The sequence below is a fragment of the Musca autumnalis genome, unplaced genomic scaffold (assembly GCF_047663935.1).
Source record: "Musca autumnalis isolate F117 unplaced genomic scaffold, ASM4766393v1 scaffold_3, whole genome shotgun sequence".
Lineage (NCBI taxonomy): Eukaryota > Metazoa > Arthropoda > Insecta > Diptera > Muscidae > Musca > Musca autumnalis.
In genome coordinates, this window is record NW_027411866.1 from 48923232 (window position 1) to 48949581 (window position 26350).

A 26350-nucleotide genomic window follows, 5' to 3' on the forward strand; every position below is an offset into this window, starting at 1 on the left:
ATTACCTATCTCTACGTTACGTTGCACCCCTTTCATCATTGCCTTGGACATCGATCATATGCTATTTATGGGTCCACGTCTTTTGTCTGGTCGTTCTTGTCATCGGTTGGAGGTTTGTTTTTCCGAAGTGTTGCTGGTTTTTCATCCAGGTAAATCTTGAGATTAGATGTTTTAGCCTCCCTCTGACTACCACAGTCAATATACAAGTTGACTGTGGTAGTCATAGGGAGGCTAAAACATCTAATCTCAAGATTTACCTGGAGAAAACCAGCATATCAGCAATAATACAGTTTATTTCCACAAATTTGCTCATGTCCATGCTTCCCTCCCTCCCATTCTTACTTTCAATGCCTTCCTGCTAAAAATATGACACACGTTAACCTCTTTTAGGTATTTGATGACAATAATGCAATACTTTTCAGATGACAACATTCAAATACCATGAAAATAATATTAGTTTTTCGATGCCCTTTTTTAGGCGGCGGTTGGCCCGAAACTAAAAACAATGAAAAGGCAAAATAAAAAATTGAAATATTTGTAAATCAATGTCTTTTTTCTTTAACGGTCTTATAACAGTTTTGAGTGTTGGAAAATATGAAAGACAACAGTAGGTTAAATAGAAGACAATAGACCAAATAATAATTATACATGGCCATAGTTGCATACTAACATGGATGCACACACACATTCACTTAGTGAAATATATAGTTATGTTTGAATAATTATAATATAGTTACCAAAGAGAGGTAATTGAAGCCATTGTTTTGTTAAAACGAATGCAGAAAAAAATCACTGCTGCCCTGCTGATGGATGAATGGTTGGGGCAGGGGTGTTACATTGCCCCACACTGTCATATTGAGGAGGGCTTACCTAGACAGCAGCTGTTGCTGATGATGTTGTTGGTGACGACAAATCGGAGAGCGGTCTCAGAGCATATTGCATTTTAATATTCACCTCAGCTGCACCCAATGCAACGATGCAACGCCATTTGGACTATCTTCGTCAGTATAAATAATGCTGCAGTTGGGCTATTCAACATCAAAAGCAATTAAGCTCTCATACAAATAAGATCACAATCTTGTAAAAAGCTCTTAAACAAATAAACCAAAAATAAATCAACATGAAATACTTCGTAAGTGTGGAAGCAAACAAAACTCAACGCGAAAGGATTAACAAGGATTACTAATTAAAAAAAATATATTAATTTCCTTTTCTTCTCTCTATGTGTTTTGTTGCAGAGTGTTTTGTGCATTTTCATTATCTTTGCCTTGGCCGCTTGCTATGCTGCCTCAGCTGAACCAAAACAATCGGAAGTAGATGCGTCCCTGGCTGAGAAGAAAACAGAGAAACGTGGTATTTATGGATTTGGCTATGGTCATGGTTTAGGCGGTTTTGGTGGTTACTACGGCCACGGTTTTGGTTATCCCCATTATGGAGGTTATGCTGCCGTTCATCATGGATATGCTGCTCCCTACTATGGTGGTCATGGTTACTATCCCTATCATCATGGATTCTATCATTAAGAATCAACATAGAGATTTACAAAAAAAAAGAGTTTGTATAATAGAGCCAGTCCAAAGGATTACAAAGAAACCATTTATATAGGGGCCAGTTTGTGTTTCTATAGAAATCAATTTTAATATAAAAAAACATTAAAATGGGGAAACAAAGTGTATTATATGAAAAAAGTGTTTTGTAAATAAAAGATAAACATTTTTTGATAAAATTTGGAAATAGTTTTTACTAATATGCGACGAGAAAGATATTATTTTCCGGAAAATTCTTAAACAAAAATTAAAGGAAATCATTACACTGTGGTCGCAGTTGTATGACAACAGCAGCCCAAAATATGTTCAGTGCATATAGCGACAACGAAGCAGCATTCTATTGTGCAACGCAAAAAATAATTACAAAGAATATCAGGATAATTATGAAAGAGGGATAAAGATCGATTTGTTCTTATTAATGGTAAAACCAAACTTTGAAATGACTGTTTTAAATGTTCACAGTGTTCCCTCCTCATCATTGTACGAAGCAATTAAAATATTTTGCGAACATGTTTCTTATATTAGTAGGTAGTGTGGGGCTCAAACTGGGAAATATAGATACTTCGTAGAGAGGAAACCACTGTGCGAAATATTAGGAACGTAGGTTTGCGTTTTGGTATAACCCCCCATATGACGCGTACCCTCATATTAGGTATTTTAAAGGTTAAAGACAAAAATTGCAACCGATTTTGATCCAAATGTAAATTTTAAGATTTTAGCGAATAAAAAACCTCCTCACACAAAACTGTCAACATACGTCGACTTCTGGGTAAAGCCCCACAAACCTACACATTCATTAAGGAGTAAAATGTCAATAATTTTTTGTGTTCATTTGTATCAAAAATGTTTATTGGTCTATTCAGCAGATCTGTACCATTGCACTGCTTTAAAATTTTTAACGTATATTGGTATTTGCACCACAGCATCTACAAATGTTGCACTATATATAAATCTCCAACATTTACAGGTCAAAACTATGAAAAACTCCGTGAGGATTCTTAATTTAACCATTTGTTAGAATTAGTGAGTCCATTTCTTCAAAACACAGTCCACAATGGCGTTCATTGTCGTGTTTACCTTCCACTTTTGGAAAATGCAATTAAATGAAATTTTTGAAGTCACTTTAAAAAATCTTGAATATCTCCGAAGACTGTGCGTTTCTGTGTCTGTTTTATAGATTTGCGAACAGGGGAGACCCTAATATTTCAGTTATATATATCTTAACACTGGAATGTACGGGAATCACTTTTGAAATGTCCACGGAAAATAAAAAAAAATAATTTTGAAATCTTTAAAAAGCACTTCTTTCCAATTAAAATTGCACGAAAGCGATAAGAGTTTTTTTGCATTTTTTAAAGAGTAAAATATAATAATTGTTCTGAAAATATTAAGAAAGATAAATCATGGGATACTGACTTACAATTTGTCCGCGCCACTCCATTTTTTTAATGAATAGAGAATATATTTCTAAGAAAAAAATTATGAAACAAAAGTGCAACTTTTAAGTGTATTTTTAAGTGGTTTCACGGAGTAAATCGCCAAACTTAGTATGGGCCATTTGCAGTGGAGTACTTAGCTAACGAATTCAATAAAAACAAGTAAGAAAGTATCAGTCAGCTGTGCTGACGGAGAAATGCCCTCAGCCACTGACCAAAAAGTAAAAAAACTAAATCAAACCAAACACAATACTCGTAATGATGCCGTATATAAAATATATTGATTTTGTATCACGAGTTTGCTTTAAAATATGGATGTGCCGTAATGTGGGCCTATATCAAATCATTTTTAGTAACCAAACTTCTTCATAAATATTAAATTACGTTAAACTAAGTTTGGAAGCAATTTTTGAAAAAGTTTTAGAGTTGTCTTGCACAATAGCCATTTTAGTGAGTACAGGCTGGGTTTTGGAGCCAATATCTCAGGAAGTATGGACTTGCGCATGAAAAAAGTGCACCATCGTAAAGGGAGCCGCATGGAAAACTTAACTTTATCCTAGTTTAGTGTGAGAGGTACCCGAAGAAGTGCACTGGTATAGTCCATATTCGAACCCGATCTGTATCTGGAAGAAATAATACTGTTACGAATGTAACTGATAGGTTTAAGTTAGTTTAGTTTAATTTCCGTTAATTTAAAAATTTGAATTGTAACGTAAAGTTTTTATTACGCAGTTACTTTATTTAAGCAACAACAACTACCATGTAGAACTCTCTTCATTATTCTAGATGTTACTTTACCTTTCATTAATGTGCTTTTATTTTGTTTTGCCATAATCATGTAATTATTGTTTAGTTTTTTACTTCTTTGCACTTGTTTGTTGTTGTTACGTCATTACTGTGCTTGTCGTCCAATTGTATTCCCCCATGTATGTATGTGAGTATGGTTGTTCGCTTAGTGCGAATGTGCGTCTGTGTGTTCGCTGCACAGATTCGAGATGTTGCCATATGTGTTCTGGAGGACTCTAGAACAGGGAGACTTTGGGATATAAATGTAGGGGAACTGGCAATGACGAGTGGAGTTGTGTTTTAAGCGTTGAACTGAACAGATCGGTTAAAGAATTGCTGCGTGCTAACTAGAGACTTGCTGTGTGCTTTGTAATTAAAGTCGGTTCTGAATAAGTGTAATAAAGTAAATAAAGCATTGTAGAAACGTAATGTAAAACGAACCCTGTTTTATTTGGTACAAATCGTATCGGGGAATAAAACAACGTCTACACGGAGATTAGTTAAACCTAATTCCGTAACAATACGATGTGCAAAGTTTGGACAAAATCGATTGCTACCTTCGAGAATTATCGCTCATATTATTTTACAGAAAATGTTTGAACTTTTGTGGGGGAGGTACCGGAAGGAGTGGACCGATATGACCCATCTTCGACTAAGTTTGGGCAAAATAATACGATAGCCAAATTTTGGTTCAAATCGGTTGATCCTTTCGGGAGTTATCGTGCGCACCAGCCAGCCAGACAGACAGACAAACGGACGGACATGGCTAAATCGACTCCAAATTGTCTGAAACTAATTTCGTCCAAACATACTTGGGGTCTAAAACAAACCCGTTCGTGGGTATTGATTTGGTTACGAAGTTTTTCGGCAAATCACACACACGCGACCCGAACGCAAAGTAAGAGAGCAAATGTTTTGATTTTTTTACTTCAGTCTTGTACTGAATTTCATGCAAGCAGGTTGATGCCGCTTTATTTGTTTTTTTTGGTACACTGAAAAGATTTTGCAGTTGTACAGAAAATATGTGGAGGGAAGAATTTGAAAATGATTTTTTGTTTGTATTAATATTTTTAATGACGCAGAATGCCTCGTCTGCAATGCAACAATAAAAAATGTATATCCATATTACCTTAGGTGTCGTTATAATACGCATACAAAATATCATTTAATGACAGGAAATGTGCGAAAAAATAATATGCCAGCTTAAATATAATTTAAAAAATAAAAATAATAGGTGTCTTAATATTATAAAAGACAAAGACAATTATGATAATGCACAATCAGGGCCTCATATAAAATTGCTTTGGAATTGGCCAAGAAATGTAGACCTTTTGAAGATGGGGGGTTTTTTAAAGTTTTTATGTCAGTATTACCTTTTTTTGGAGATACTGGTAGAAAAATGGAAGACATTTTCAAAGAGGTGCCTTTATCTCGGTCCACAATAGTCCGCCGCACCGAGTCAATAGGGAAATTCATAGAACATGAAACAAGGGAGAGGATTCGAAATGCGGTATATGTGTCTGTTTGCTTTGATGAAAGCACTGATATAAGGGACACAAGTCAAATGCTAATTTATATTAGAACCGTAGACAATTTGTTCAATGCATTTGAAGAAATTTTAAAGTTGAAATCATTTTATGGTAATGTAACTGGAAAAGCCATTGTTGATGCATTCGAAACGGAAGTTTTATCTAAATTTATCCGAATTTCGTTATTTTTATTTTATTATATTTAAGTTAAGACCTTAATGTAAAAATATAAAAAAGAACGAAATCGCTATCATTAATTAACTCTTAGCAATCGCAGTTTTAATAACAGAAACTGAAGTGGATACTTTTGACTGTGATTCACTGTATATTATTTTTAATTTTAGTCATACAAAGCGAACGCGCCAGCAATATATTTTTTCTATTTGAAAATTTTGCCTTTTTAGGCGAAGATCATTTTTAGTAGTAATTTTTTTTTTTTAATTTATTAATCGAGCTTTTTTATGATCTATAATGCAAATGAAAAAGGAAAGTCGATGATTCGAACCACACACCCACCACTATGTTTGGCTCTGAACGCTAACAGGCCGTGACAACTTTTTTCCTGTGTTTTTCATTTCATACTCAATATGAAAATCATCACCCTGTTCTGTCAGTGTAATTTTACCCACACATAAACAATTTAAGCGCTCGCTCTTCTTGGTCGGCTATGGTCTAAAACCGTTATTTTAATGAGCCACATTTTTGGTTGTATCAAAGTGTATATACCCTAGCCTAAAAGCTGAGGGTATAATTAAATTAATTTTATGTACTTTCAAAATTCCTTAAAGTTCCACTAAACTTCCCATATTTCGCACTGTGCATTGGCCAAAAATAAAAAAATTGAATGTTATGTTTTTGGTGCAACATCTGACAGCTAAGACATGGAACTTTTTAAAAGTATATTAGTTTTTATCATGGCACAATTACCAACCAAGATAGTGGTGGTATCGTACAATTTTGAATATGTTATGTCAAAACTTTCTTTATGTAGTTGGGGAAAAACAAAAATATGTTTTTATAAAGGGATTTGACACTTCATATTCGATCAGCTGGTGTGAAACCACTACCTTGTTAATATCGCTTTTGAATTTTGAAGAAGAGTTAATAACTTATTTTGTTTTTTTTTTTTTTTTAAATAATGTTTTAACTTGTTGTGGAATTCCAATCAGCTGTATATACTCTTAGAGCATTTTGTAATGTCAACTCGATCATATCCTTAAATTTGACCTAATGTTTTAGTAATGATGCCACCAATGACCACCTCGGGAATAATTTTCCAATGTATGTCATGGGTTGAAGATTATCCACTCTTAATATTAGTTGCCGACTTTAAACGGTGTGTCGCAGACTAAACCTATCTTAGAATATGTTTCCCATGGATAGATTAGGGTATAACTCTGTTATCTGAGCAGTGATCACGTACATTAACATAATTGGCATCAATGGAAAAGTTAAGAAATCTTCTTCCAAATATAACTTACGTGGGCGGTATGTGTTTTCCAGGAGGAACGCCATAAAATCTATATTAACCAATTTTCAGACAAACATTTTGGTCTATTTAACCCACTAAATTGGTAGGCTTTTATGTTGTTTTGAAGATTGTTTTGTTTCCCCATGCCTGTTTTTGCATCATAAGATAACCAGTGCTTTTGTTCATGACATTTTGTATTAACAGCATGAAACAATTCATGCCGTATACCCCCTCCAGAGGGGAGAACAACCTCATTATTGAAGCGATTGTGCGACATTACATACTCCGAGAGACGTACTGTGAAACTCAAATAAAACTTTGGTGTTATAATTGCATTCTTCTGAATATCGGATTTTTCGACAGAAATTTTATGGTATGCCTTGACGAGGTAATAAACCCTGAATATTTTCTTACTGCTCTACATGTGTCCAAAATCGTGTATATAAGGCACCAGGTAGCAGCCGGGAATTATTGCAGCATTTAAACGTCTATAATCGCCTCATGGACGCTACTCTCCGTTAGCTTTTCGTACTAAATTTAATGGACTGGTTCAGGGACTATTTGAAGGGAGGCGACAAATGTCTCACCATCAAATCAAAATAGATGATTTCGTTGTTTCCGAAAAGCGTGTCATGGAAATTTTTTGTCATTATTGAATTATAACTGCGACCTTGAACGTGATTTTGATTACGCCGCAAACAATTAAAACTATGGGATGTATATGTATATGGCTATAACTAGTATGTATATGTATAAGAGCCTGTCTTATAGGACAAAAAATATACTCATTATATTAACAATTTTACCAATTTGCATCCTAAGTAATGTATGGCATGTTTCTACATGTAATGCCAAAGGCATTTGACGAGCAAGTACTCGTAGGGATAAAACTGTAAAATTTAAGATAAGGTCCTTGGTTTGAAAAATTGTATTGAATATTGTACCATTGTTTTTATGTGAACGCGAAGGCGGTTTTATTTTTCAACAAATTTGTGTTTTTATACTGAATGCTTTAAAAAGTCCATTTGGAAACGTAGACCTATGCGACAGAGGACAGAAAGCCATAAATTGAAATACATCGCTGCTAATTTGTAGGGGGAGATACGTCCGATTTTTTGGAAAATCTAACTAAAGTGTTACAAATAGTACTTAAATGAAATTACATATCAAATAAAATAGGTAGTAGTACAACCAAATTTTCAGTGTTCACCATTTCTGTATTAAATATTGTTTGTTGTTGTTTTTTATTTCCTTTCCGCATGCGAAGTTGGTGGGCACTTTGCTAGTTACATATATATCATTTTATATCATATATAACTTTATTCCATATATCATATCAATTGAAAGTAGTTTGTGCGTGACATTTTTCAATATTTAAATGGAATAAAAGTTATTTTAGTTATTAACATTTATTTTTTTTTCATTTCAAAGTATTTAAAAACAAACCAGTAAGGAAAGGATCAAAGTCGGGCGGGGCCGACTATATAATACCCTACACCACTGTGAATATGTAAAATATAAATCGGAGCTATATCCAGATCTTAACCGATTTTGATATAATTTGGCACATTTATTTCCAGACCGAATTCAGTCACACATTCCAAATATCATTGAAATCGGATTTATATATCGTGTTTGGAGCTGAAAATACACGAAATCGGCCGAAAATATATATGGGTGCTATATCCAAATCTGAACCGATTTCGATATAATTTGGCAGATTTATTTCTAGACTGAATTCGGTCACACATTCCAAATTTCATCGAAATCGGAAATATATAGCGTGTTTGGTACAGAAAATACGTGAAATCGGCCGAAAATATATATGGGAGCTATATCCAAATCGGAACCGATTTCGATATAATTTGGCACACTTATTTCTAGACCGAATTCAGTCAAACATTCCAAATTTTATCAAAATCGGGCGTATATAGCGTGTTTGGTGCAGCAAATATGTGAAATCGGGCGAACATATATATGGGCTCAATTTAAGTGGCGAAATTTCGTGGCCACTGGGAACCACATATGTAAAATTTCAGCTAGTTCAGCAAAAAATGTGGCTAAGATCCCTAAAATACCTTAAATCGGGAGGTATCGTTATATGGGGACTATACCGAACCGTGGACCTATCTTGACAATTTTTAGTGGAGCAATTTCGCGGCCATTGAGAACCACAAATGTAAAATTTCAGCTAGTTTGGGCAAAAAATGTGGCTAAGATCCATAAAATACCTTAAATCGGGAGGTATCGTTATATGGGGACAATACCGAACCGTGCACCTATCTTGATAATTTTTAGTGGAGCAATTTCGCGGCCATTGGGAACCTCAAATGTAAAATTTCAGCTGGTTTGGGCAACAAATGCGGCTAAGATCCTTAAAATACCTTAAATCGGGAGGTACCGTTATATGGGGGCTATACCAAAACTTGGACCGATATAGCCCATCTTCGAACTTGATCTTCCAAGGGTAAAAAATGGTATTCCCCAATTTTCAGCGAAATCGGTCAACAAATGCGACCTGTATGTTGCGAACGGACAGACGGACGGACATGCATAAATCGACTCAGAAAGTGATTCTATGTATATCCCTAGAAGGAACTATGGGTCTATCTCGCTTCCTTTTGTATGTTACATACAAATGCACTAACACATAATACCGCTTACCACATAGTGGTGTAGGGTATAAAAATCAAAGTGCTTTGTGCCTGACCTTTTTAGTAATTAAATGGAATGAAGGTTATTTTTGACTCTAATAGGCGAAAGTTCATTCGTTCTCACTACAGGAAATCATGTTCGAGAAAAAATGTCAAAAAGTCATAACCCCAATATACACTTTGATACGATGAAAATGTGCCTACTCGAAATAATGGGTTTAGAACCCCAAGTATGTTTAACGAAATCCGTTTCTGACAATTTGTCGATTTAGCCATGTTCGCCGTCTGTCTGTCCGACGAACGAATCAACTGATTTTGTACAAAATTTGGTTCTCGTAATACTTTGTCCAAACTTAGATAAAGTTCGAAGATGGGTCATATCATTGATCCATTGATTCGGGTTACTCACCCACAAAAGTACGATTTTTTTTATAAATTGTGCGAACGATAGCTCTCGAAAGGAGTAACCGATTTTGTCCAAACTTTGCAGGTCATAATATTTCCTCCAGACGTAGATGAGCTTCGAATGTGGACTATATAGGTCCATTACTTCTAGTACATCCCATACAAATTTGTTGACACACTGACTGAAATTGACTGAGATACGAGCGTTAAAAGGAAAAATTCATTGTGATTTGTATGTAATATCGGAGTTTTTAAGCGGTGCCCACTGAATAATTATAAATTTGATGCCGCAGCATCCAACAGACAGCCGCAGCTCGTCTGTAAAAAATAAGGATAGACCCGCGAGTCTTAACACAATGAGTGGTTGTAAGTCAATCATATATTTCAATAATATTTTGCTTAACTGTATCAATACAAAATATTTCTTAGGCTACTCTTACATTACAATTCTTATCACTAAACTCTATGTTCTAAAAATACAAACATTTCATAGTTGAAGAGTTTTCCCACAATGCATGTGTCATAAAATCTTAAGTGCATAGCGCACACACATGCCACTATCGATACCAGCTACCACTGGGCCTCTCTTCCATCGATGTTTCACTTTCTTTTCGGTTATTGAATGTTGCTTGTCAGGATCTTTAAACACTTAAATTTGTTTAGATACCTCAGTTCTCAACTCGGTTGGAGCGTCTGCATCACCGGCAGTCATGCCACCACCAAAAATGCTCCAATTGCCAGGTGACTCCTTGTTTATTGAACCATAAGTTCTCATCGAACAATGTCTTCTAAAATTAGAGAATTTATAAAATGCAAAATACTTAATTTTACCATTGCTGCTTCCTTTTGCCGGAGTTCGTCCTGGGTTCCTTTTGGACATCTTACTATATTTGGATTTCTCAACTGCCTTTTTCTTGGATCTTTCGTACTGTATTTTGTGCTGTACCTCTTTGTTGCATATATATTCTCTCTCTTTCAGTGGACTGTTTTGCTTGTTCAAGTTAAAGTCATCTTGCTTTACCTCAGACAGTTGTAAGTCAGCCAAGCTCTGACGTTCTACCTCAGTTTCTTCTTCAACTTCACTATTTCTGGAGTAACCACAATTTTCTTCTATATTTGACAGCGGCGTAGCTTCTTCTTTGTTTTGCTCAGCTAAACCATCGTCTTCGCCTGAAAGCTGTTTTTCTCTTTCAATGATATAGTTTGCTTTGCCTATGTCACCATTTTCCAGCGAACTGTCCATCGAGGAATTCTCTCCGCAGTGAGAGCTTCTCTCTCTTCTTTATTTACTCATCCGTTATCCGGATATAAATGATCGTACAATTCATCTCTTTTTAATATTTATCGCATTTTAATTATTATCTTATTGTATAATGGTTGTCAGCTCTCTGTGTTTTGCAGCATTCAGCAGATCAATTTCGTTGGTATAACCTGTCCAGTCCATGATATTTTTGAGCCAGGATGTTTCTTTCCTTCCTCTAGCTGGCCTTCCTTCAATTTTTCCCTTCAGAATTGCTTGTAAAATTATGTATTTGTTGTTTCTTAATACATGTCCCAGATACGCTATTTTGCGCCTTTTTATAGTTGTTATTAATTGCCGGCTTATATTCATCCTTCTTAGTACTTCGTCATTAGAAATTTTCGCAGTCCATGGTATTTTCAGTACTCGTCGGTAAATCCATATTTCAAAGGATTCCAATTTTCTTTCATCAGAGGATTTGAGCGTCCAAACTTCTGTTCCATATAACAACACCGACCAAACATAACACTTTATAAAGCGTATTTTTGTTGTTATATTTATGTCATGACTTTTCAGGGTTTTACTATATTTACAGAAAGCATCTCGCGCCATCTCTATTCGACTTTTTATTTCTTTCGAGGGATCCCATTTGTCGTTTATTAACATCCCAAGATATTTAAAGGTTCTCACTCTTTCTATTTGTGTACCTTGTACTTTTAAGTTCACCTCAGCATGGGGATTTTTTCTGCTAATGATCATGTACTTCGTCTTCTTCATGTTGATTTTAAGACCATATTTCTCACTTACACGTGCCAGTTTCTCTACTAGTTTTTGTAGACCGGATATGCTCCCTGCCAGTAACGTAGCATCGTCCGCATACCTTATATTGTTGATTAGTTTCCCATGAATTCTGATTCCAATGTTTTCTCCTTCGAGTGTTTCTTGGAATATTTTCTCTGAATACACGTTGAATAACAGGGGAGATAAAAGGCATCCCTGTCTAACACCCCTTGATATGGCAATTTCTTTTGTGGGTTCTCCACTTACGTCAATTCGTGCCGACTGATTCCAATAAAGACTTTTAATGCACTGGAGTTCGTTTTCTGGTATTGGTGAGAGCTTGCCGGGGCCAATAAAAATATAGAGGACGATGTAAGCATATCAAATACGCTCATCAGTGTTTTTTTATACACCGCCTCAACACGGTTCATTTTGAAAGCCAAATCTTCCGCCTCGTGGATATCAGCTTTTTCTGGGAGCCACTGTTTGAGCTTGTCATACACCTCCCTCACTGTTGTCATCCAGCCTCCGGCTACAGCTGCGTCCATGTTGTCCAATTTATTTGAAACATAGTCGCACTGGTCTAACAAATTGTCAGCTTCGACAAATTGTCAGCTCCTCGACTTTTCGAGCAAATCGCCAACATTGTTCTTTAAACTCCATCTCCTGGAGCTTCCTCTCAAAACCTTCAATACTAAAATCCAGTTTTGAGGTAATTTTTTATATTTTCACTCTATGTCGTTGTCCAAGCCACGGCAAACGCTTTACCGATCCACTTTATCGGTTTAGAAAAAAACTGCCCACTTTTATTCGGACAGAAAATATTTAACAATTCTTCAAAATTGCTAAAGTATTTTTTTATGCCAAATACTTCCATTCGCCAGTTCTATTGAGTCTCTTACCGCGGGTGGAGGAAAACTCAATATTGCGAAGAACCAAAATGAATAAATATAAATTTGATGCCGCATCATCCAACAGACAGCCGCAGCTGTCTGTAAAAAAATAAGAAAAGACGCAGAACGTCTTAACACAATGAGTGGTCGTAAGTCACTGATTTATTTCAATAATATTTTGCTTAACTGTATCAATACAAAATATTTCTTAGGCTACTCTTGCATTACAATTCTTATCACTAAACTCAATGTTCTAAAGATACAAAGATTTCATAGTGTCACAATGCATGTGTCATAAAATCTTAAGTGCATAGCGCACACGCATACCACTATCGATACCAGCTACCACTGCATGGGGGATCTTCAACTCTTATCTTAAAACACTTCCATTATAAAATCAATGGAAAATGTGAGATAATCTGTTCAAAGTATTTTGAACACCCACTGTAGCTCGAGAACGGATGTTTCGTTCTTCATATGTTTTTGTGGAATTATTAAACAAATAAAAATCTTGACACTTTTTATACAAATATTTTTTGACGGATTTTTGGCGAAAAAAAACTGTTCATATTTTTCGTTAAAATCGAAGTTTTGACTTCGACATTTCACTATTTTTTAAAAAAAAAATGATATTTTTATACCATGATATTTTAGGGTACGTACCCTTTGATACGGCCAAAAATTTGCCTGATCCAAATAATGGTTTTAGACCCCAAGTATGTTTGGATGAAGTTCGTTTCCGCCTGGCTGGTGCACACGATAACTCTCGAACGGGCCAACCGATTCGAACTAAATTTTGCACTTCGTAATATTTTGCCCAAACTTAGTTTATGTTTGAAGATACGCCATATCAGTCCACTCTCTCCGGTACCTCTTCCACAAAAGTTCAAAAATGCGTGTTAAAATGGTGCACATGATAACTCTCCAAGGGAGTAACTGAATTGATCATAAATTTGCATATGATAATATTACTTTCAGGCATTGGTCAGGTTCGAATATGAACTATATCGGTGCACTCCTTTGGGTACCTGCCACATAAAATTCGGAAGAAGTGAAGATTAAGATCTCCTCTCGGATCGTTTTAAATTTTTTTTTTTCAGCAAGTAGTCTTTGCCGCCTTTTTTACGACGGTACAAGTCTATACCTCCTGAGATAATGGCCTAAAAGCTCCAAGAAACCTTGACAAATCCGCAAAATTACTTCCACAGGGAGTTTCTTATTGGTTTAAACTTTGCACATCGTAATATTTTATATAGTCATGTATCAGGTTGGAGGTCGGTCCCGTCCTTCAGGTACCTTCTACACAAAATTTAACAGCTCATCTCGGATAGTTTTGAAAAAATTTCAAAAATTTCTTCTACTTCCTGAGATAATGACCCACAATCTCCATCTGGGTAGTACATAAGATAACCCTCGAAGGGAGAAACCGATTTGGTCCAAACGTTGTACATATTGACTACATCGGGCCACTCTTTCTGGTACCTTTCACACAAAGTTTAAAAGGAGTGCAGTTTAAGGACTCGTCTGGAATAGTTTTTACATTTTTGTCAACATGTTGTGTATGCAGCGCTTTTAAAGAAGGTAAATTTTTTTCGGGAGCAATTAATTCCGTTTCACTTAAGGACAAGATTATTAGGTCCTAAGTGATCCCATAAAAATATATGCTGATCGGTTAATTCGTATTCGAGGTACAGTGGGCACCGCAAACTGCTTTAGTAAAAGCAGTGTTTCGTAGGCGGGCAATTGTCAGAAAACTAAGCAATACTTAAAAAATCCGAAAGAAGTTCAAGGTTTGACCTTTCATATGCAAAATAATAATAATAATAAAAATCTTCTAAAACAGTTTAGTAGATTTCTTGTAAAAATGCATAAAAAAATGGTTTTTTGGTACTCAATAAGTGGCTATAACCCCCTTATAGGGAGTCCTCCTCCTTCAGTTCAGTCGTAAGGTAAGGTGGTAGGTTTTGGTATCCAAGTATAGTTTGAAGAGATTGGGCTGTTCTGTGCCACTGCGCTTCTACTTTATGGTGACAAGGATTGCCTTCTTCCAGCATGTGGGTAAGTTTAGCGGGGTAGACTGGTGCTATCTGTCGTGTTTGCAGCTCGTCGACATCCAGCTTCCATCCTGTGTTAGATCGCACTTTAGCTTCAACATAGAAATGGTCCGAATCGATATTCGATCCTTGAATCGATCGAATATCTAACACACTGGAAGTGTGTCTTTCGTCAATCACAGCATGATTGAACGTATATCTGGTTTTTCCCATTTGGGAACCAGGCGCTGCTCTCTTTGGACTTTGTCATGTTAAAGCTGATCAAGGACATATCGTTCTACCCTCTATGTCATCCAAACCATCTTCATTCATCATTTTGGAAAAAAGTTTAATTTGTTCCCCAGTTTTATAGAAGTGAATGTAAAAAATTAAAAGTAAGGAAGACAAGTTAGCGTCAACATTTATTCAAGGTGATAGATATTTATCTAACTTAGAAATCTACCATTTTGCTTAGTTTTCTACAATGCCCAGATGCAATAGTCCAAATAATATATCAACATCCTTGCTGTCGGTTTTCCTATTTGCCTATTACGTTTAATTTATTTAAATGAATTCAAAACACACATCCAAATTATTTCGCCGTTGCCTTCGGCACGCTGGACAATGAAGATTACATCTTCACCTTTGTGGTTGCGATTATAGTTTTGGACATATTTCATACACGTTGGATTCATTTAGACAGTTATTTTTATCCTTGTTGACATGTTGTCGTCAACATTGTTGTTTTTGTTTCGTCCATTAGAACTCTTTTCCCGGGAAAATTGTGAAACTAACCAGTTTGAATTTACATATTCGGGCATGAAAATTCATTCAGATTAAAGTTTGTAATAAAAGTCAAATTTATTACATGCCCTTGCTTTCGGTCAACCCTCTTTTCAAAGTTGGTGGTCTGTTGAAATCAAAAAAAGGGGTCGTGGTGGTGGTGTCCATATTCATGGTGCATCATGACAATCTACATACATAGCATAAAACGTTGATGCCAGGCAAATGCATTTATCCATCAAACGTACAGAAATAAAACCCTTGTCAGATGATGATGTTTTCATCTTCCCTCCTTCTGTTGTCGGTTTTTAGACTAAAATATCAACTGCATAACTAAGGCTACCTCAAGCTTTCCCTTGATGTCTGTGTTTTCTGTAGATTTTACAGCCTCCCAAATTAATCGTCAATATTTTGTTTTGGGTTAATCCTTTATTTTGTTAAAATCGGCTATGTAGATTCCTTTTTAGCGGCATTCAACTTCCGTCCGTTCATTTGCCTCAACCCCATTGATTGCCTCTAAAACATTTATTCACATCATAGGAAACAAACGTCACTGACCATTTACCAGTAAGGGTTTTTAACTTTCACTCATCGTTGTTGTATTTTTGTTAGACTTCGTTTTTTTTGCTTTAAGAAGAAATCCAAAATGAAAATACGGAAGCTGGACAAATAATAGAAAAAGGGTTGTTTCAGCATAGCGTAGAAAATTTATTAGAACAAAAATTAAAAAAAGGCTAAAGAGGAACATTAAAGTCAGTTTGTTTGATAACATGGCCATGTTGTTCCCCTTACACAGTTAAGCTGTGGAGAATTTACCATTAAATATAGGGCTAATTTTTGATATAAAGAAAATTAGAAATGCAAAAGAAAAAGAAAAACATTGATAAGCAATCCCTCTACAAAGGCAAATACAAACGATATTGTTTTGGTCAGGGCCTAAAACCAATGACAGGATAGAACAAAAACCCTGTAAGTCTGCGAACGCTTTAAAGCAAAAGAAAACAAGTAAGAACGAGTATACCCTTCACCACGAGTTGTATTGAATTAAAATGGAACAATTAGTTTCCCTTCGTTTATGAAGAAGAATAAATACCAAATTTCAGCAAGTTCGGTAAAACAATGTGGTTATCCTTCAAAATACCGAAAATCGGGAAGTACCATTCTATGAGGGCTATATGAAGGTGTGGACTTATACCGATAAATTTCTGGGAGAAATTTTTTTGCCCCCTACGAATACAAAGTACTAAATTTCAGCCATTTTGGTGTGATAATGAGGCTAAAACCTTCAAAATACGGAAAATCGGGTGGTACCGTTCTATGGGGGCTATACCGACAAATTTCATATGGAACGTTTATTACCTCAAATGAAGACGAAATACCAAATTTCAAAATGCTGGAAATAAGGAGGTACAGTTCTATGGTAGCTATTCTAAGGCGTGGGCCTGTACCGACAAGTTTCTGGGGGAAAGCTTTATACCCCAACGAAGACTAAATACCAATTTCAGCCATTTCTGAGGAATATTGAGGCCACAACCTTCAAAATGCCGGAAATAAGGAGGTACAGTTCTATGGTGGCTTATCTAAGGCGTGGACCTTTACCGACAAGTTTCTGGGGGAAAGCTTTATACCCCTAAATACCAAATTTCAGCCATTTCGGTGGAATATTGAGGCCGCAACCTTCCAAATACTGATAATCGGGAGGTACAGTTCTATGGGGGCTATATGAAGGCGTAGACCTATACCGACAAATTTCATATGAAAAGTTTATAATACCCAAAATTAAGACTAAATACCAAATTTCAGCCATTTCGGCGGAATATTGAGGCCACAACCTTCAAAGTACCGAAAATCGGGAGGGATGTACCATTTTATGGTATAAAATAGTCTTATTTAAAATGAAATAATTCGTTTCCTTTCACAATTTTAGGTGGAACAATTTTCCGGATTATATCCCAAATGCCATATTTATCCTATCTAATTAAAAAAAATACGTTCAACCAGGTGCAAGGTACCACCTATGGGGCTATATCAAAGTGTGGACCTATCTTTACAAGTTTTGGTGGAAAATTGTATAACTGCAGGGATACTCAAAAGTCAAATTACGGGTAGTTCCGTCAAACAATGTAGCTAAGACTCTCAAAATACCGAAAATCAGGAGGTGCTGTTGACGATTTTTAGTGAAGAAGTTTCGTGACCACGGTTAACGACTTTTAGTGAAGAAATTTCGTGACCACTGAAAAACTTATAATGCCAAATTACAGCTATTTCGATTTTTGGTGCAAAAGTTTCGTGACCACGGAGAACCTCAAATGTCATATTACAGTTAGTTCGGTTAAAAATCGTAGCTAGAATCCTCAAAATTCCGAAAATCGGTAGGCACTGTTATATGGGTGCTATAACAAACCATGGACCTATGTTGACGATTTTTTGTTTAGAAGTTTAGTGACCTCTGAGACCCTCAAATGTCAAATTACAGCTAGTTCGGTTAAACATTATATCTAAAATACCCACAATCTAAAGGTGCCGTTATATGGGGGCTATACGAAAACATGGACTTATATTGATGATTTTTGGTGATGAAGTTTCGTAATAACTGAGAACTTCAAAAAGTCAAATTACAGCTAGTTCGGTTAAAAATTGTAGCTTAAACATTCAAAATACTGAAAATCGGGAGGTACTGTTATATGGGGGCTATACCAAACCATGGACCTATGTCCATAATTTTTGGAATGTAAGTTTGTTGATCACTGGTAGAGATGGTATTTACCGGGTATTTATTTGTGTATTTACTATATTGAATCGCCAATACAACATCTTACACCCAATTCTTGGGTATAGGTTGTGAAATCGTTTCAAAATGGACAGTTTTACAATACTTTAAACAAGTGGGTAAATACTTGGGTAAATATCCGAGTATTTACCCAAATGTTGGGTAAAAACTCTTTAACTGTCGAACCATGTGACGTAGGGTGACGAAATTTGGCTCATAACTTTCTTATATCAAAAGTGTTAAAGGTATTAAAAATGGAGTCCCTGGATCCATGTTTTGATATAGCCCCTATATAGCCATACCTCCCAATTTAAGGTATTTTTCTCCTATTAGCCACATTTTACAACCAAGTTGGCTGTAATTTGGCACAGTGAGTCCTCAATGAGTATAAAATATCCTTGCAAACATTTGTCAGCGTAGGTCCACGTTTTCTTATAGCCCCCATGTAAGGGTACCCCGATTTCGAGTATTTAGCCAAATATTGGGTAAAAACTCTTTATATGCCGAACCACTTGACGTAAGCTGACAAAATTTGGGTCAAAACCTTCTTATATCAATGGTATTAACGGTATTGAAAATGGAGTCCCTGGTTCCATGTTTTGGTACAGCCCCCATATTGCCGTACCTCCCGATTTAAGGTATTTTTAATCTATTAGCCACATTTTACAACCAAATTGGCTGTAATTTGGCGCAGTGTGTCCTCAACGAGTTTAATATATCCTTGCAAAAATTTGTCAACGTAGGTCCACGTTTTCTTGTAGCCTCCATATAAGGGTACCCAGATTACGAACCACTTGATGGGGGCTAACAAAATTTGGCTGAAATCTTTCTTATATCAATAGTATTAAAGGTATTGAAAATGGAGTCCCTGGGTCCATGTTTTGATATAGCCGCCATATAACCGATTTGAGGTATTTTTTAACTAATAGTCACATTTTACAACCAAATTGGCTGGAATTTGGCACAGTGAGCCTGTTTCATTCACACACATTTTCGATTCGACATACAGAAACAGGCTATAAGTCATATCGGTCGCCTCCTTCGGCAATTCCCCCACAAGACTTCTAAATGTTTCGGTAGAATGGTGAGCACAATAACTCTCGAAGGGAATAATCGATTTGGTCCATATCGAATTCATCCAGACATAGATTCGGTTCGAATATTATATCGGTTAACTAACAAAATTTCAAATATTCGATTTCACCGAAACTGTGAGCATCATAAAATTACTTCCAGACATATATCAAGTACCAAGAGGGTCTCTATGGGACCACATTTTCGGATACCTCCCACACTAAAGTTCAACATATGTATGTGTATTTTAAGGTCTGTTCGAGGATCAATTGGACATTTTGATTAATGGTACTTCTTGCGGTCTTGTTTACAGCAATATTATATTTTTCGTGGGTAATTCCATGCTCTAAATCTTACGATGACCAACAAAATGGCGGCTTGAAACGATAACTATCGAAAGGAATGCCTTCCAAATTCAATTATTTAATGTATCTTCTACGAAAAAGTACAATATTTTTACGCTTTTATCAAGGTCAAATTTATGAGCACAACACAAGCATTCATTCATTACGAAATTTTAAGGAAACATATTTTGTTTATGTCGCCCATATTCAATATATCTCTTTCGGCTAACCAGACTAAATGTAGTAATTGTTTTCAAGAAAATAATAAGTTGTGAATTTTTATTTCAAACTATTTCCGAAAGAACTGATACATCTTTGGGCATAGTCCTTGCAAAGTGTTTAATGTCATCGAGTCCATAAACAACTACCCGTAGATAGAAATAAGCGGGAGCAACAACCATTAGGATATCAGATGGAGTTTTTACGACTTCGCCTATTTCGTAAGGATTTAGCTAAACTTTTGCATAGCTCTTTTTCCGAGATATTTTTCGACCATGTTTTCGTTCCAATTCTCCAACAGTTCTGCGAGTAGGATGCAGAGTCTATTAGTCGTAGTCTGTATAGCTCGACTAATGATACAAAATCTTTAATTTTTATTACAGTGTTTTTTTTAAACTTGCTTTGGTGTTTGTTTAGTTCAAAGTTAGTAACTCATTTTCCGCGCAGTTGGACTTGACCAATCGAACTGACCATTTTTTCCTATAGCTACCACTACAACTCTTAAACAGTGGTTTTTGTACGTCAAAAATCGCCACAATATGTACGAGTCTGTTGTTGCATTTCAATAAAAGAAAAACGACCAACATTTATAAATGTGTGTATGTCGGAGTAAGGCAATGGGTCTCCCGTGAGCGTAAATTTACTCTCGGACACCACCAGTTAGAGTCTACACAGGTTGTGAGCGAGAGTAAATATATATTTGTTTGCACCCAAACACAATTTTGTTTGCAGGACCCAAACATATGTTATGTTTGGGACTGGTTGCACACGAATATATGTTTGATGCAAAATATGTTTGGAACATATGTTAGAGAGGCCTTTTTTTATCCGTGTACAAAAATGTACATAAGGTCTCAATAAACAACTATCTGGAACATATAAACTTTCCATTGAATAGTCTTTCTTGCTCAGTAGTGCTATTCTCTAACACATTTTTTGAGTTACCGACAAAAATCGGTAAAATTAAAACGCAAAATTATGAATGGAAGGTGCAAAAAAGTTGACAACACTCTTACTATCGGTAGAACTTTACGATTACTTTTTATTCGTCGCTAACTTACCGAAAAACAACGGTAATTACCGAAATTATAAGCATTATAATTTTGCCGACAATTGTTGGTAACTCAAAAAATGAGTTAGAGAATCCCACTACAGGTCCCTAAATAACAAACCTTTTAAATTTCTTTGAGTTTTGAACAGTTTCCCAGCAAAATTTATTTGAAGTTGTTCTATGTGAAGTAGTGATTGAATAGCTTTTTTAGAAGCAGTCAGCGCAGAGTCATGAAAAATGCATTCCGTTCTTCACATTTTGACAATGTCCAATTTGAATCCATTTCACAAAATTTTCACATTTTAGCAATGTTTACATTTATAATAACTTTTTGCAAATAAAATGCTCAGCAAAATGTTTGTATCCAAAAAGATAGTCATAGGTGCAAGAAATTTCAGACTGCATATTTGTTTGTAGCCAAAAAAGTAGTTGAATCATGATTGCAAGTGACTATTGGAGTTATCATGAACGGCAATTCCCCGTGAATTTTTTCAATTTCTCCCTTAAGTTGCAACGGCGGAAGGACGAAACTCACGGGGAAATTTAATTCATGATAACCCCCTATGTCTTTTTTACGTGAAAGAAGTCAGCAATCAATTTTAGATATTTATCACATATTGGCATGACTCTATGCAAGAAGCGTTTTAAGATGTTTTTGGGTACTTTTGAGTAATAAAAGCTAACTTTCTAGAATAAAAGTATTTGATTTTTATTTGCACTCAGTCGCTTTTTAAAATGATTTATTTGAGATATTCCATTGTTTTATATTCATTATATTTCAATTTCATTAAGACTATCGAACTATTATCAAACTACTGTTTTTTCAAACAAAAATGTTCTACAAAAACATGAGTTTGGTAGTAATTTGAACGAAACTAGAAAAAGAGGCCATAAATATTAATTAGAAGTTACCACAACTCTTTTAAATACCTTTTCCAAATGGCCCTGAGGTCTCAAATCAGTGAAAATCCTCGCTTAATAGATGTTAACTTCTCCCATATCCTCAAATTGCATGCTTGCGAATCAATTTTTAAATGAATCGAAAAATCAATTCAAAATACTTTCCATGGAATGTATATTTATTCACTACAAAGAACTAATGCAAAAAGTGTGCTTAAGAAGCAAATTAGACAGTATCCTCACTGCACCATGCCCTTGTAAAAATCATGACTTCTTTCACGTAAAAAGATGTAGTCCGAAATCACTTGCACTCATGATTCAACTACTTCTTTGTCTACAAACATTTTGCTGGGTTGTTATTTCCAGACCTGAGCAGGGGAAAACGTTAACAATGATTTAATTATTTGTGAATTTCAGCTAGAATGTTCATATGTTCTAGAAAGTTGTTTATTGAAGTCTTATGTAGATTTTTGTAGTTAACTGTATCCCTAATTTTTGGGCGGTTCGATATCTGTGGACCAGAATCGGAGAAAAACATTATAAAATTAGAATATTTTCTAGTGTTTTGCTATTTTGACCTTTAAGAAGATTTCGCAGACAGTTTTTATGTTCTACAAAGTTTTTTTACTGATATATTTGCTACATAATTGTAGTTGATTGTTTTCTTTAATTTCGAACGGTTTAGTATCTATGGACCAAAAATAGAGAAAAAAGGATAAAAGTAGCATTTACTTTGCTATTTTGACCTAGAAATATATTTATCGAGATCTAAGGTACATTTTTGTAGTCAGTTGTTTGTTTCAAACTTGACCGGTTTCATATCTGTGGACCAAAACCCGAGAAAAATGTTAAAAGAATTTTTTCCTTGGCGATTTTGACCTTGAAGATGAATTTTTATGTATTTATGTGTTGCCATTTTTTGTTCTTTATGAGAACAGCTACAACTTTGCCCTTGAGATTAAAGAAAATTTCTTAACGGTTTGGAAGATATAATCCTGACAAAATGATCCGTTTTGACATCAAAGTCTCAAACATTTGGAGGCATATAATCGCGAAAGTTGATGAGATAGAGAAAAACGGTGAGACACGTGTCTTCTCCTTTTATGCTCTTCTATCACGCTGCGGTGTCAGAATAAAACATGACTCAAAAAATTACACACAGTGTAGTAGTTTAGTCAGATGAATTGTATGTAGTTACGACTTCTAAAAAGTACGATAAAACCGCGATATTCGGTAATGGAATGTTTTTCTGTGTATTAAAGCAGCAGAATTAATAAAAAAATGTGGATGCTAATATCTTCGAACCTTATTTTTGAATCATTGTATATAGTCAAAGGGTACTTAAAGCCATCAGGTCCTTCAACGTCAAATCTGAAGTAGTCTTCGGGTATAGCTTGAGATGCAATTGGGGGTTCTTCGTTGAAAAAGTCAACGAAATTTGCCACAATGAAGCGACGCTCAACGTGTCAAAAACAATTTGGTGGCTTTTATCAACCAGAAGGAGAAATGAGGTCAATCCAGGTATCCGCGCTATGACTGGCCACTATAACAGACTTGTGATGAAATGTAAACTTAGCATGTAAAAAAGTATCAGTCGGCTTTGCCGACAGAGATATACCCTCAGCCTGTCTAAATTGAAACGCCCATCTATTGGCAATATCGAATCTACGGATTACGGATTTTGGTTCGAAGCTCATAAGTGTTGCGGAGGATGTACTTGAAGGAATGGATCGACGTAGTTCATTTTGGAAGTGGATCTTATTTTGGGAGTCATTCCTTTTGATAGATATTGTGCCCACCACACATTTCAGTTAGTCTGAAAGCATGCACTTGCACACGAAAAAACATAATATCGAGCATTTTTACAGCTGTCGGGCTATGGACCAAATCGGTTACTACATTTAAGAGTTATCGTTCGCATAAATTTTCCGAACATTTTCGAACTTTTGTGAAGGAGGTACATGAAGGAGTGTACCGATATGACCCATCTTCGAACTTAAACTATGTTTGGACAAAATATTAGGAAAGCCACATTTGTTCATCCGTTCGAGAGTTATCGTGAGCACCAACCAGCCAGACAGACAGATGGACGGACATGGCTAAATCCACTGCAAGTTGTGTGAAATGGATTTCGTCCAAACATAATTGGGGTCTAAAACCATTATTTCGATGAGGCACATTCTGCCCGTATGAAATAAATGTTGAGGTTATAAAAACATGCTGATTATTGCGTATTTTGTGAAGATGAAGACAAGACAATGCTAGATCGCTAATATTTTGCCTGTACTCGTACACTCCTTCAAAGTCTCAATTTGTTAATTCAACGTTGATTCTTAATTGTTAGCAGTGTCATCAGAAGTTGAAAAAGGGCAGCATAATGTTCATTCCCAAAGGATTAATACTCAAACCGAATATTCTCACTCTTTGTTATACCCTCCACGATAATTTGGAGGTTATAATTAAATTTGTCATTCCGTTTGCGACACATTGAGATATTCATCGAAGACCCTATAAAGTATATATATTCTTGATCAGGGTAAAATTCTAAGTAGATAAACCTTGTCCGTCCGTCCGTCTGTTGAAATCAAGATACAGCTAGCAATTTTTAAGATAGAAGTTTCTATTACTCCTAGGATGTTTGGTATTGCAAATGGGCTATATCGGTCCACGTTTTGATATAGCCCCATTATCACACTAAAATGGCTGAAATTTGGTACTTAGTCTTCGTTGGTGGTATAAAACTTTCCCCCAGAAATTTGTCGGTATTGTATTACCCCCATAGAATTTTCTTTTTCTTTAAAATACCCTTCTACAGCTACCATAAAATTTCCGAGTGCAGATACTAGTTGAGTAGCTTCACATTTTTAATCAAACCTAATCTATATTTGAAGAACAAATATTTGTCGAATTTGAATAGTTTTATTGAAAGTTCGTAGGTACGTAAAATACACTCTTATGTACTAAATTGTATATATGATGAATAAGGATTATTCAATTAATCTGATTTGTAAAATAGTAAAATGAAAGACGACGAATTTCTACACCAGAAATAACAACAGTCAAATGAAGTTGATGTAATCTTTTGAAATATTAGATAACCTTTAAAGCACGTGTTCGGAAAACTGATAATTACTCAACAAAAAAAGTATACACTATGTAGTCGCCAAACACACACACACACAAAACCTTTACGCATGCGTTCACCATTGCATGTATCCCTTTTGTTAAAGGTTAATTGCAGCATTACCCGAACATTTCACTTCTATTGATGGAAAAGCTTTACATGTATTTTCTCAATATACCCTTCTTACTAATGGATATTCCAAACATATGGGAAACTATTGGCAACGTTTGGAAAATATTTTGTTGCACGACCAAAAAAGGAAGGAGACGTTTTCTCGCAACATTTCCACACCACCAGTCAAGTTTTGAATTGAACAATGCGTGTTCACGTTTGTCATCCGTTTTATTTTTTTAATTAAAAAATAACCCTTCAAAGCTGGAGTTAAGAATGCAGTTGTTGTTGTTGCCGATGTGTCTCCTTCCTGTTTCGCAGTGTGCGTATGTTCGTTCGCCTCGCTGTGGAGGAAAGAATGGTAAAAATGGATTTTACAGCTTTCTGTGTCAAAATCATTTACATAGACAATGCGTTTTTTATTGGTTTGCCTTTCGCTATTGTTCTGATGGCTTTTCTTCTTGTTCGCTGCTACCTACCAGACCAAACTTTTCAGGCAGCCAACCAGCCCGCGCCATAAGGGGAAAAGTGTTGTTCATTGTAGTTTTGCTTTATTTGTTTTCAATATCTCAAAAAATAAAGGGACACGTGTCCTTGCAAAAGAACAAATAGTGAAAAGACATGAGAAAGGATGTAAATGAATTGAAGTGAATATTGAAACATTAACAAAACAAAAGACACGATCCCTTCCATTTTTTCTTTCCAAGTGTTTAAAGAAATGTATGTGACTTTTTTATGTTTATCCTTTAAAAGGAAACAAAGGGAATTTAGTTGAGATAGGTAAAGATTGAAAATCTATTGATGAATTTTACATTAAAGTTTTTATACCCTCCAGCATATAACGGTACTTCCGATTATGGGCATTTTAAAGGTTTTAGCCACATTATCCAACCGAAATAAGTGACGTAGGGGATGAAAGATACCAAGCAACGGTCTTGATCGGCTTTAACATGACAAAGTCCAGGATTTATCTTGGTCTCATCTCAAGTGGACACTGACCTCCCCGCGGTGTAACCTTGCGAGCTGCCTTTAACACCCGTTAAAGGTAGTGAGCTAACATTAGCGGCGCGTTCACCCATAAGAACGATAAAAACTTGGGTTTGCCTAGAAAAAAGCATCTTACGAGTACTATGAAAAAACAATGGAGAAGAAAAACAAACCTGTCTAAAGTTGACGACCCCCGCAAACGTTTTAAGGACC

The 26350-nt window shown here is 35.6% G+C and overlaps 1 protein-coding gene across 1 annotated transcript; it reads left to right on the forward strand.

Annotated features, from left to right (window-relative positions):
- Positions 1-1009: 1009 nt before the first annotated feature.
- Positions 1010-1726, forward strand: LOC141397313 (uncharacterized). Its single transcript, XM_073973458.1, has 2 exons — positions 1010-1132; positions 1239-1726. Exons 1-2 carry the CDS (start codon positions 1121-1123, stop codon positions 1521-1523), a joined length of 297 nt encoding a protein of 98 aa, XP_073829559.1. The 5' UTR covers positions 1010-1120; the 3' UTR covers positions 1524-1726.
- Positions 1727-26350: the final 24624 nt, after the last annotated feature.